Source organism: Daucus carota, chromosome 6, assembly GCF_001625215.2.
Source record: "Daucus carota subsp. sativus chromosome 6, DH1 v3.0, whole genome shotgun sequence".
Lineage (NCBI taxonomy): Eukaryota > Viridiplantae > Streptophyta > Magnoliopsida > Apiales > Apiaceae > Daucus > Daucus carota.
In genome coordinates this window covers 30,412,813-30,425,776 of record NC_030386.2, presented here as the reverse complement: position 1 = coordinate 30,425,776, position 12,964 = coordinate 30,412,813, and the positions used below count along the sequence as shown (strand labels likewise).

At 33.0% G+C, this 12,964-nt stretch overlaps 2 protein-coding genes across 2 annotated transcripts; one reads left to right on the top strand and one right to left on the bottom strand.

Moving 5' to 3' along the window:
• The first annotated feature begins 5,214 nt into the window (after positions 1-5,214).
• LOC108226987 (BES1/BZR1 homolog protein 4) lies at positions 5,215-6,657 on the top strand. Its single transcript, XM_017401982.2, has 2 exons — positions 5,215-5,649; positions 5,819-6,657. Exons 1-2 carry the CDS (start codon positions 5,425-5,427, stop codon positions 6,491-6,493), a joined length of 900 nt encoding a protein of 299 aa, XP_017257471.1. The 5' UTR covers positions 5,215-5,424; the 3' UTR covers positions 6,494-6,657.
• Positions 6,658-7,212: 555 nt separating this feature from the next.
• LOC108192764 (uncharacterized) lies at positions 7,213-12,761 on the bottom strand. The gene is made up of 5 exons (XM_017359241.2): positions 12,445-12,761; positions 10,438-11,355; positions 9,828-10,028; positions 9,395-9,590; positions 7,213-7,758 (listed from the first exon to the last, which is right to left on the bottom strand). The coding sequence occupies exons 1-5, from the start codon at positions 12,538-12,540 to the stop codon at positions 7,574-7,576; spliced, it is 1,596 nt and encodes a 531-aa protein (XP_017214730.1). The 5' UTR covers positions 12,541-12,761; the 3' UTR covers positions 7,213-7,573.
• Between the last annotated feature and the right edge of the window lie 203 nt (positions 12,762-12,964).

Here is a 12,964-nt window from a genome sequence, read left to right as displayed (position 1 = left end):
ATTATGGAGAAAAGTAGTTTAGATTAACGCGTATTTAATTTCATGTATAATCTTGGGATATTTATGTTATTGATTCTCGCAGCATATCGAATAATAATAAAAAAATTAATTGAAGTATTAAGATATATCTGTATTTCGCTGGTTTTAGGTCTAACACGTGTTTCATACAAAGTTGACATAGGGAGCAAATATAAATTTAAATATATATACATTAAATTCTGAAATTTGCTGTAAATCATTGGTCAATTGGAATTATATCTTGATTGAAACATATATTATGTTCATTTAATTTGTTTCGTGATAATAGTACAAACCAGTGAGAAGAAGATGGACATGTATGTTGTGATCTCATTCCTGGTCTTTAGTAGTACTAAAGTTTATCTAAATTCTTCGCAATTGTTTAAAAAAAACAATCCAAATTCTTCACAAATGATTATACAAGGTGCCCGATGTTTTCACGCATATTAAGTAAATTTGAAATGATCTTTGTTTTTTTTAATAAATTTTGAAATAATATTTTTGTTCTAATACTAAACTAAAAATATCAATTTTAGTTACCGAGTAAAGTCTCTGTCAAACAAATTTATAATCCCTCCGTCCCAACCAATTTTATACATTTGGTTGGGACACGGAGACTAAGGCTCTATTTGGAAATTAGAGATTTGAGCAAAAATCAGAGGTTTGACCATTAGAATCCGCTAATTTTAATGTTTGATAGTTAGCGGATTGAAATAGAAGTTTGGGTCCAAAATGCTAATTTTGAAAAAGTTACCGTGAGGAGTTTTTTGGATTAGAGGTTTTGGTTTAAGTCAGAAAAAGCTAATCAATTAGCTATTTACCAAACAGTTTTACGAAAAACAGCTAATCCAATCCGCTAGTCAAAACATCTAATTCAATCAGCTAGTCAAAGCATCTGATTCAATCCGCTGATAGCTAACCACTAATACCCAAACATGGTCTAAGAAGAAGTGTAAAAAATAGTAAAATTAGATGAAAAGTAGCTATAGTGGTGGGATTCATTTATATTTAATAATAGATTTGAGATAATGAAGAAAGGTGTGAGCGTAATAATGTTTATATTATTATCGAAGGGAGATGGTGGAAGAAAGTAGTTGGTATAATGTTGTTTTATATTATAAAAATTTACCACTTTTAGAATGTATACAATTATGAAACGTCAAAAAAAAAACTGTATATAAATGAACGGGACGGAGAGAGTATGATTTAGGAATGTTATCATTAGCAAACAATAATTAATATATGTTTAGAAATTATGAATATTATGTAATATAAATTCAACTTTATGCGATATTATTCTTTGTCGAACCTCTAAATACACGAAAGAAATTTAATATCACTTATTATTTTTATTATTATATTAAAATGTCATGTATTACTTATAATAAATTTAAAAAAGATAGACTTTATTTTTAAGATGTTGTCAATTAATATATATTCTCCCATCAAATCACAAAAACTTACAAAATTACGAAAACTTAAATGATCAGTATTTTTTCTTGTTTGAATCGTTTTACTCAATTTTATTGAAGATGCCCTTGTACAATCAATAGAAAAAATATATAAATATAGAGAAGTTAAAATACGTATTCACAAATTAAATAAGCTTTTATAAAGCAAGGGAGATGATCCATGTCCAGAAAATATCAGAACTCAACTTTTATTTAATTTAGTGGTCTATTAAGAAAAATGCCTTGTGTTGTTGACGGTGAGATAAATGGCCGACTTTATATATATGGACAAATTTATATATCTCTCGTCTTGTTGACATCATCCATTCAAAGTCCCCATAGACGATGTGCAAGTAACAACGATTGATTTATTTGGTTGATTCAGAAAATGCTAGACATCATTTTCTACTATAAAATCGACATAACTTTCTCCTATGCACTTGGTCCAACGGAAAATTGAGACGAGAAAAAAATGTATAATAAGCAACTGATAATTAATTAACAATTGTTTGTCGTATTGAATGCGAGGGCGACAGGCCCTTAAGGGATGATCGATAACGTGTGCTTATAATTAAATTGGGAGGACATCGAATTTATAAGATGGATTATTTGTCACATCACATATCAAATATAATGAGAAGGTTTAGATTATTATAAATTTAAATTAATAATCTGATATATACTAAATCGCTAGTATTTTTGTACCGAGTGATAAGTAGTATATATCTTATTATAAACTTGGTTATTGTATTATTTAACTCGTTATATCCTATATTATTCTTAGGATCCAAATAAGTATCTTGTTCGCAGGATATAAATAATTTAAATATTTGAACTAGATATATTTTGCATTTTTTTTTAAAATCATTGAACAAATACTTAATTTTTTTCAAAACAAATCCTAAAATAATTTTTGAAAGTCCATAATATTCCCATTAATGTTGTTTTGTTTTATCATTCTAAGAACTAAATTCTCTTTATCCTTGAAGAAATCGTCTCTATTATTTAAGGGGCTTTTCATCGGTGGTGGAAAGCCTCAATCATGTCTTCTTTTGTTATTTTTAATTCTTTTTTTTTCTTTTTATTCAATAAGTTCCAATTTATTTGGGTTTTGTTTGGTCTTTTCTTATAAGAGTTTGATTTTTGTTGTTCATCATGTTCGGGATTACGGAGCCGTGAGATTTTCATAGTGTTGATTTAGTGATAAAGATTTGTATGGTGATGAATTTATAGTCGATTGCTCAAAAGAACAACGGGATTATTACAAGATGTACCTGTTTTTTCAAAAAATCGTTTAGTTACCTACGAAGAAGAAATGAATGAATTTAAGAGTGATGCGATTATGAGTTTGTTCGATTTCGATTATTTTATAATGTCATATGATTTTTTATTATTGAATATTTTTCTCTTTTTTTCCAAAAAAAAAAGCATGTCATTTACAGCATAACTTTTTAATTATTTAAATCAGCTAATATTTTATTAAATATTAACTTTGAGCTAGGTTGGACTTTGGATGCGCGTACAAAATGTGAGAGAGTGAGACGGAGAGCGTCCGGGAGGTTTTACCCAGTTATGTTTCCTGGCCCAAAATTTTAGCTTATTGGGCTCAGCCTCTTTTTGGGACAGTTAGATGACCATATAAAATTTTATTTCGATTTTGTGTATCTGTCAACAGATAAATTCTGACAACTTTTTTTTTTTTTTTTTTACAGAGATAAACTCTGACAACTTTATACCGAAAAGAAATCGAAAACCTTATTTCAAAATATTGAACTAAGGCCCCCTCTATATAGTATTTTGTAATAAATACATTTTTAGTTGAAAACATTGATATTGACATAATTTATTAATTAAGTTGTATAACACGTTGTTAATTAAGTGGCAAATAGGCTTTAAATAAAATATAGGTCAGAAATATTTATCAATTATTTAACCTAAAATTAATTCCTTGCAAACAAAAATCTAAAAATTAATCTATCAACCTTTTTTCATCCTAACTCAAATGCTGGTTTGTCCAAACGGACATTTAGTAGGAAATGGGTGTACTACATTGTTATTATTTAAAAATATTTAGTAAATCTTTAAAAGTTAAATATTGATAAAATACTAATTTTCAATCTGTAAGTATTGGTTAAACATGATCACATACTATATTAAGAAATTTATCGGTGTTTTGATTAATTTAAAAAGTGCTTATTATTTATTATTTATAATTTACGTGTTATTCATAAGTGAAAAATAAATTTTATTTTATGTGTTTGGATGACTTTTTGTATTCACAATATATTAGTATACAAATTATTAATATAATAATAAGAAAGTTTTATAGATTAATTTCTAATTTTTTTTATATTTTTAAAAAATCAAATTTCGAAACAAAATTAAATATCTAAAAAATTAAATTCTTAATTTTTTCGATTCTGATTTGTAAGTCTCAAATTAACTTAAAAGCATCCTCTAACCAAAAACCCATCCAAACACCTGGTTGGTGTTTAGTCTTTCATTTTTCATTTTACAATGACATAAGGACTCAGGTATGATGCTATTTTGTTTCGAGATTATTTAATATTTTCAAATAAGTGATAACAAAAGTTTAAACTCCGCCGGAATTCTGCCTTCAAATCTTACTTTCAGCAACATGAAAGAACACAACAACACAAGTACGTCATCTGTGCGGCAAAGCTCAAATGACTTTTCCGGTATTCCAGTTTAAATTTCATGGCTTTAACAAAGTAATAATGAAAGGGAACACGTGCCGCAACACTGTTCATCCTCATACCAGATGTATAAATGAGTATAAACGAGGAATCTGTTATGAGTGATATATTACCAGTGTCATCTTGGTCTGAAGAGGGTCACGCGTTACGGAAGTGATCCTATTTTTTATGCTTTATCTGCTGTTTTCTAGTTCGATTGTTCCTGTTATACCCTCTCCCCTCTGTACTAGTTAAGTAAAGTTTACATATGTATTGTGCACCTTCTGTTCGGAAACTGATTATCAACTCCCATGCACACTTGATGGTGGTCTATAACTCTATATTTATTTCTAAGTGTTGTGAAATGAATGATTAATCTATTATATTGACAAAAGTTGATGGTTGATAGTTTATATAACAAAAGTTTTTAATATATAATTTTATGGTATAAACTAAACAATATTTTAACAAGTTTATTAAAACCAAGTTTGACTATTTGCACACCCTGCATTACCTTCATTTCTTTAAATTAAATAAATTGTGTGAATTAATTTACCATGAGAAACAATAGCACGCACAAGCTAAGGCACAATTGATAGATTTCTTTGAATTATTTTTGCTGTTCAAACACACCATTGTCTACCCTATACATCTTGCTACAAATAAAAAAGTTATTATTCCTATATTTATTAGTCAGGAAAATTAATATAAAAATTTATTGAACTACCGTTTTTAAGCTCTACCTTATCATATTTCAAGGTTTCACGTTAGATTACGGTGAGGCGAGCATTCAGAACATTCATGAGAGGCTGCAAACCGAAAATATTATAACTCAAGTAACTAAAAGTTTGCATGAAATGCACCTGTGGCAACTTCGTAAATAAACATTAATGTAAGGTCAGTTTGTTAGCCCTAGCAATATATAAACAAGGCCAACAATTCACCCCAGGTATCATTTCTCTCAACAACACACAAAATAGATTCTACGGCAATGAAGTTGAAGCTTTTCCTATAAAGTAATGTTATACATGGATACATGTAGAGCCTAGAGTCACAAAGTGTGAAACTACGAGAATCAGAAAATTCTGCACTTTTTTATTTGCAGATTTTTTGATCGGTTCACACTATTTTTATTCTTTTTCGTTTTGGTTTCGTTTCAACAAAATCGTATATCTACTAGTGATTAATCCTCATACTATCTGGAACTAATGATTGCTGTGTGACAGGTATTTTGAGACAGGAGAAAGAAAGACGGATAAATGGCGACAAGAGGAGGAGGAACTCGTGTGCCCTCGTATAGGGAGAGAGAGAACAACAAGAGAAGAGAGAGGAGGAGGAGAGCCATCACCTCAAAGATATTTGCTGGACTGAGAACGCAGGGAAACTACCCCATCCCTAGACATTGCGACAACAATGAAGTCCTTAAAGCTCTTTGTAATCAGGCTGGATGGACTGTTGAGCCTGATGGCACTACTTATCGTAAGGTATAATACATAATATTGTCATGTAAAACGTTTAACTGTTAGAATATAATATGATCTTTGTGACAAAAAAAAATAAGAAATAATATGATCCTGGTAAGCCTTCCTCCCAACACCTCGAGGTTTTGTGAGAATTGGTCACTTAAACATTAATTAACCCTACGCACTGCAGGGATGCAAGCCTGTGGAAAATATGGAGGCCGTGGGAGGATCTGCACCAGTGAGCCCTTGCTCGTCTTATAACCTGAGTCCCTATGGCTCCTCGTCCTTGCATAGTCCAGCTTCATCCTCTTTTGCGCCTAATGTCAACGTTGATGGAAACTCCCTCATTCCATGGCTCAATAGACTGTCCTATGCATCCTCATCAGCCTCGTCGTCTTGCTCCCAGCTTCAGCAAGTCGGTGTGCAATTCGGCTCCATCAGTGCTCCTGTCATTTCTCCTTTGACCTCCTTGGCTCACACCCCGCGACTCCAAACTGAAACAGGCTGGAATACTCCACAGAACTCTTTTTTCGTGTCTCCCACGCCCCCGAACTCTTCCTGTCAAATCTTTCCTAATTCAGAATGGCTTAATGGCCCTCAAATTCCACCACCACGCGCCCCAGGCTCTCCAACATTTAGCCTCATCTCTCCGAATCCATTTGACTTGAACGAAGTGGCCCAACCAGACCAGAAGGCTGATGTTTCTATGGAAGAAGCGAAGATGATGGATGAATTTGCATTTAAAGGCAGCACAAGGCAAATGAATCCTTGGGAAGGTGAAAGAATTCATGAAGAGTTTGTTTCGGATGATCTTAAGCTCACTCTTGGAACCCCGCAGAGCAGGAACGATAACAAGAAGCATTAAAATGAAGAAAACCAGTTTCAATTTCACATCTGAAAGCATGCCACGTCACGATCGACACTCTTATATTATATATAGTCTGTGCAGTCACCACTATACTATATATCTTCCGTCCTAAGAGTATGATATGTTGTTTGTTACTATATCAGTGTTCTATCATCCTATGTAGACCGCGTTGTCACCTGTTCCACTATATGTGTGTTCAATATTGTGATATGTAATAAGTTCATTGTATAATATATAATAAAGAATGCAAAGTATATTACTACTATTTGCCTATGGTTTCTCAGGTACCAATGAAATGACCTCCAAGTGAACTGGATCAGGCCCGTAATATCCTAGAACCTGATATTAATTACTTAAAAATGCAACCTTACAAATGAATATATGTTATAATAGTATCTGAGCAATAGTCGAAATAATAATTCTCAGATGAGCGAGAGTAAAATATCCTAGAACATGATATTAATGACTTGAAAATACAGTCTTACAAACGAATATATGTTGTAATAGTTATCGAATGAGCGAAAGGCGAACAACTGTTCTCGATATTAGCAACAGTCGAACCGGGTGTGACAGCACAATTGAGGATAAACCTGGTATTAATGACTTGAAAAGGCAGTGTGTTTCATCCTTCATTATATGCATTCTTTTCTGGATTCTTTATAGTTATAAACACACAAATACTATTACCATTAATGCAAATGAGCCTCAACCAAAAATGCAAGAAAAATCACTAGATAGATTATATTATATTATATAAACTTAATGGACATTCAGTTATTGCAATGAGTAATTTGAATTTATAAACTCCTTGTAAATGTGTGAATATGAATTTATATACAGTGAACAGCTTTAATAGCTTTCCATCCCAATGAATAACACTTCAAGTCTGATTCCAATCTGGCTTTCTTACACTGTACAGCCATTTTCAGGCACCAGTCACTTGATCTTGAACATAGAACAGATGATAACCACAATAATAGGCAACGCTGGGAAAAGGATCAACAAGACGATCCGTGTCTTGCACTGATCCATTACTCTGTGGCAGTAGATATGTTGTCAACCCATACTCTTTACCAATCATATCCCAGCTTTTTTGAACAATTCTGAAAGGGCACGGTAGAGAACTGCAGCTGCTGGAGGCCGTGGCAATGATCCAAGAAGGATCTCCGATGTATTAATAGAAGGTTTACCATAGAACCTGCGATTTTCTTGCATGCGGGTAGCCACCATGTTCCCCTCTAGAGAGCACCCAACAAATGCACCTGTTTTGATAATAAAATTTATAGTTTATATTAGCTTCATAACACCATCTATTTTGTGTTTCCCATGATGGAAAAAACCATTCATCACACCCACCCAAGCACTTTAAGCAGCATGGAAGAAAGTAAATAACATAAAAGGAGAAAATGAGACAGAAATATATATACATGTCTCAGTAAAAATTATTCTGATACCTAATAGTGTTTTGATTTCTAAGACAACCTTGTGTTCAAGCATTTTGATCATAAATCAGAAATTGAACAAATCAAGACACTGAACTGGCATACATCAGTTCTGCAAAAAGGGTCTTGTTTCAATTTTTATCAAGTATAACTATACTAAGAGTCTACGACATTTATTCTTTAATACAAATATTATAAAAATATTCAGATGAACAAAACTTCCCTAGGATTCGTAAATCAAATCCATTTTACAGTCGATACGCCATCAATTGACTTCTAAAAGTCAGAATGGGATTCTTTGCATGGCAGAATGGAGAATGAAGCTTGTATTGTCAGTAAGGTAGCCCACAACAGGACATATTTTTAGAATTTTTTTCCCACATAAACTTAAGCAAAAATAGAATAAATGAAAAATTTACATATTACGAGGAGATGGGAGGTTGATACAATCATTAGACAATGTTAAAGGACGACAATACACTTGGACAATGTGATAATAGAAAATACACATAGATGTGGACAAGTATAAAATATGGAGTAGGACTTCATGTAAAGAGTTGAATGTAATGATTTTCTTACTACGTGTTTTGTTGTGGAGCGCTGTTCTAACACCACATCATTGCATACATATGCATATGCATATATTATCCCCCACATGATAAATCATCACTAATAAGGATATTTCACAAAGAAACAGGATTGATGGAGTGTTTTGTCTACATAAATTTTTGCTTCGCTATGTTATATTGCCTAACCAAAGTCATGGAAACGTAAAAGACCAGCCTGTTCGAGCAGTTGCACCAAGGAACAAGGGTCCATTCAGGACCCTGCAGCCAGAATTTGTGATATTATACCAGTAAGGCATGCAAGCATATTGCTTGGTTACAGTTTTTGAACAAATGAACATTAATGGCAATGCAAGGAGATAATGGTAATGTGACGAAATAATAACTTCAAAGAGCTGAAATGAACTGCCAAGATGTTATCAAAAATTTGGGTAGTAGGAGTAACAGAGAAACTTAAATCACTAGTCTTGATGATTAAGAGCAACTCAGCCATTAAAACTAAAAGAGAGCTAGAAGAGAAGTCCTTGCTTTGATATTCTCGAAGTCCATGCTAGACTAAAGAGCTAATAAAAGAGTTAAAGAACTGTTTTTCTTTATCATTTTTCTTCATTTCTTTGTATATGCACTACTTTATTACTTCTGTGCTCAATGAAATGTCTAAAATTAGATTAAATTTTAAAAATAACCACATGAATAGTGCAAGATAGATATACAGTTGATAATTTTAATAATAGATTTACAGAAAGATGAATATAATTTATTCAATAAATAATTATTTTTATACATATAATGAACAATTAATATTAAATAATATGATTCTGATCTAACCGATTGAAGCACTTGACATTTGCCAGGCCAAAATCTAAAACCAAGCACAGAACAATACATACCTTTACTACAGCTGTAAGTATAACAAGCAGCACAACCCCCATCCCCAGCTCGTAAATCAGCTCCTGCAGCTCTTCCAACTATGCCAACAGCTGCGCTTAAACCAGCTCCAATTGAAAAGTGCACATTTCCTCCGAACATTCTTACTGCCTCATTTGTTCTTAACACAATTATGAAATCTGTCACTTCCCCACCAACCTGTTTAATATTAAAAAACCACATTAAAGAAAGAAACTGAGACTTCATTAGAGATAGAAACTGGGTGTCAGGATCTCCCTAGCAGTTCTAGTATCAGATGTTCGTTTTTTTGGGCAGGGGTGGGGGTAAGATACATAGTCATTATAAAAAATTATAGTCTATGAAGGAAGGAAATACGTCCTTTGATATTCTCAAGGAGTAAGATCTAAAAAAGCAACACAGTCGAACATATTTCACCTGAGCTCCCCAGCCAATGCCAAAAGAAGAAATCGCAGATGGGGGCGACCAAGATCCATCTTCTCTACGAGCAACAACTATCCCTGTGCCAACATTGTAAGTCACCATCATGCCAACTTTGGCAATTGAAAGAATTGCAAGCCCTTTTGCTTGTTTTAATATAGCATCTGGTATGGATTTCTCAGGTGTCAACGAGCCAACCTGGGCAGTAATAGCCACCATGTTATTAATCACACAAGTCTTGCAAAAGAAATTATTTCAGTTATGAATCCATTTCTAGAATAAACAAACAAAAAAAAAATTCAAGTCACAAAATAACAAACATGCAAATTTGTGGAGACATAGCTCTGGCATTTCTATTAGAGCAGTTGTCATACTCACTGAAAGGAAGAAACTTTTTCACTTTGAATAAAATAAGTCTCCCTAGTCGGAAGGTAATTAGAAGATACCAAGAGATGACTACTCACCAGAGGAAAAAATGAGTGTAACGATTACATATATTTTCAATATTTAAATAGAAGGAAACATGTTCGTGTTAGTCAGTTGTAAACGAACAATCTGTACACATAACATTTAACATATCAGTCGAACAAGATTAAAAGACTTTTACCTTATCATAGCCTCGAATGGTGTTTGCAGCTTTATAGATTTCATACTCCATGGACTGGCCCCAAGGGAAATTAAGCCATGACCTCAATGTACTAAGGTCTGTCAAATCATTGGTCGGTGATTGTGCTGCACGGCTAACTTGGTCCATCAAATGTGACTGGACTGACTCGAGCCGAACACAACATACATCACACACACGTTCAGGATTCTCTTTTCGAAACTTAGGAGGCAACAAGCTTCTTCCTTTGGAGCATTCGTTGCAATAAAGCCCTCCACAGAAGCGACAATGATGTCTGGAGCACATGATAGGATGAAAACGAACATTACACAACATACAAGCAGAAGCAGCACTGTCAGCTAACCATTTAGGTGGAACTGCTTCAAGGATCTCCTGTATGCTGCTAAAATTAGCCTCTGTAAGTGTTTGAGACATCTCTTTCCAAGTTTGCTCAAGAAGAAGGTGGTTTGTTAGCCAGGTAATCTGACATGCACGGGCATCACCAGAAGCAAGAGCACCAACTTTTCCTCGAGCTGCGAGTAACATATCAAGAACCACATCCCACATAGTCATTTCCCTGTCTTCTCCACCAAACTGTTCCCAGCCCATGTCACTATCAGGTGCATATCCGCCATTCAAGCACAGTCCTCTATTCCATTCTATACGTTCATTTTCAGACATTGGTGGGACTGAAACTGGTATCCAGACACCAGTTTCCTCAGAGAGCGGGGGATCATAGTAGAAATATTCACTTTGTTTATGATTGTTAGTATCTGAATCATGTTGAACAGAACGTGACACACTCACTGCATCAGATGACAAACTTGCATCATCTTTTGGTTTTGTCTTTTCTTTGAACAGAGGTTTACCAGCTCCTATCAATGCATTATCTTGCTTGTGCTCTTTTAAGTCCTCATCAACCTAAACTTCGAAGCAAGAAATCTAATTAATAAATGATGATAATAATAATATTAATGAAGTAGTACCTGGTGTTAAGAGATATGTCAACTAAGAAGATTTCAGATGGAGATGGGTAGATTGTATTGAAATTATAGTTCAGCTAATACTAGAACTTTACTTATGGTTAATAAGGACATATGTGGAATCCTAAATGGACATATATGGAATCCTAAATTCTCATTAAAATACATGCTCCTTCAACTCTCTACCTTATAATTGCATAGATATCTTTATATATTATTTTTTATGCAAATAGCTAAAAAAATTAGTACACCAGGGTGCTTGATGCCAACAAAATCTGTAATCTTTAACCGTGATATTACATTAACATGACAATCCAATTATATTATCATCTAAAGTTTCTGATTACTGAAATAGGGACTACATTTACCACATGCCGTGTTCAAATTGTAGTAGAAAGTTATTAATGCGAAGAGAATTTCCATTCATTAGATTCTGCTTCATATTAGTAGTAAATCTAATAATTGCAATCAAGTATCCATCATAGCATGGCATACTCTCTAACCACAAACAGGATGTATATTTAAACCGCAAGTATATTTCGGTTTGACTTCTATTCTCCCAATATCGCTGGCCTGTATAAGATACTCAAAATAACTTCCTCCAACCAGCATCAAGAAAATGACTAAACAAACATTTAACAAAATCCCCAAATAAGCATGATTAGTGAATCTTCAATCTTTGCATGAACACATAACAATTCCTCGAATATGTTTTAGCACAACTACACGAAACTCTACTAAATCTCACTTAATTCTAAACATAAACAGAAAAGTAATAATAATACTCAATCAACATCACAAACTGCAAAACTGGCTATTTTCTTGTCAAGAAACAACCTTCAAAACAACAAAAAATCAATAATTAACTTGATTTCATGTACTCTACACATATCCAAGCCACCCCATGTTAAAAAGTTCAAAACTTTATCATGATTACATAAACAATTTCATAAACAAAACAAAAAAAAAAAAACATACATACAGATAAAAACATGTATAAACAGTGCAGGGAACGAATAATAAATACCGATAAAGAGCGAAGACTTTGATCAAGATCATCAAGATGAACAAAAGGGTATTGGATTTTGGGCTCAGGAGCTTCCATCAATCCATGAGACGGCATATACAAAGATTACAGTCGCAGAGATATAGAGACATACGTGTTACCTGTATATGTGATGCCGTGATGAATAGAAAATATATTAAATTAAGAAGTCTAATTATTTAAGGGAACGACGATGAGAAATTGCTAAGCAATCATTGAATTTAACTTTAGCATATACTCTGTACTCATATTATATTAGCAATTGTTTCGATCGGGAAATTCTATCCGGAACACGTAATTGTTTAAGGTTTCAGTTGAACTGCCGTTTAAAACTGTTTGACATCATTCGAGTAACTCTACTAATTATTTTGATATTTTTGTTTGTATTTATATATTTAAAAATAAATTATAGAAGATAATATTTTCGATGATCTTTGATACAAAAAGCTAATTCCATGAGAGTAGTCTCTAAATATTTGGGAAATTTTTTGATCAAAATTAG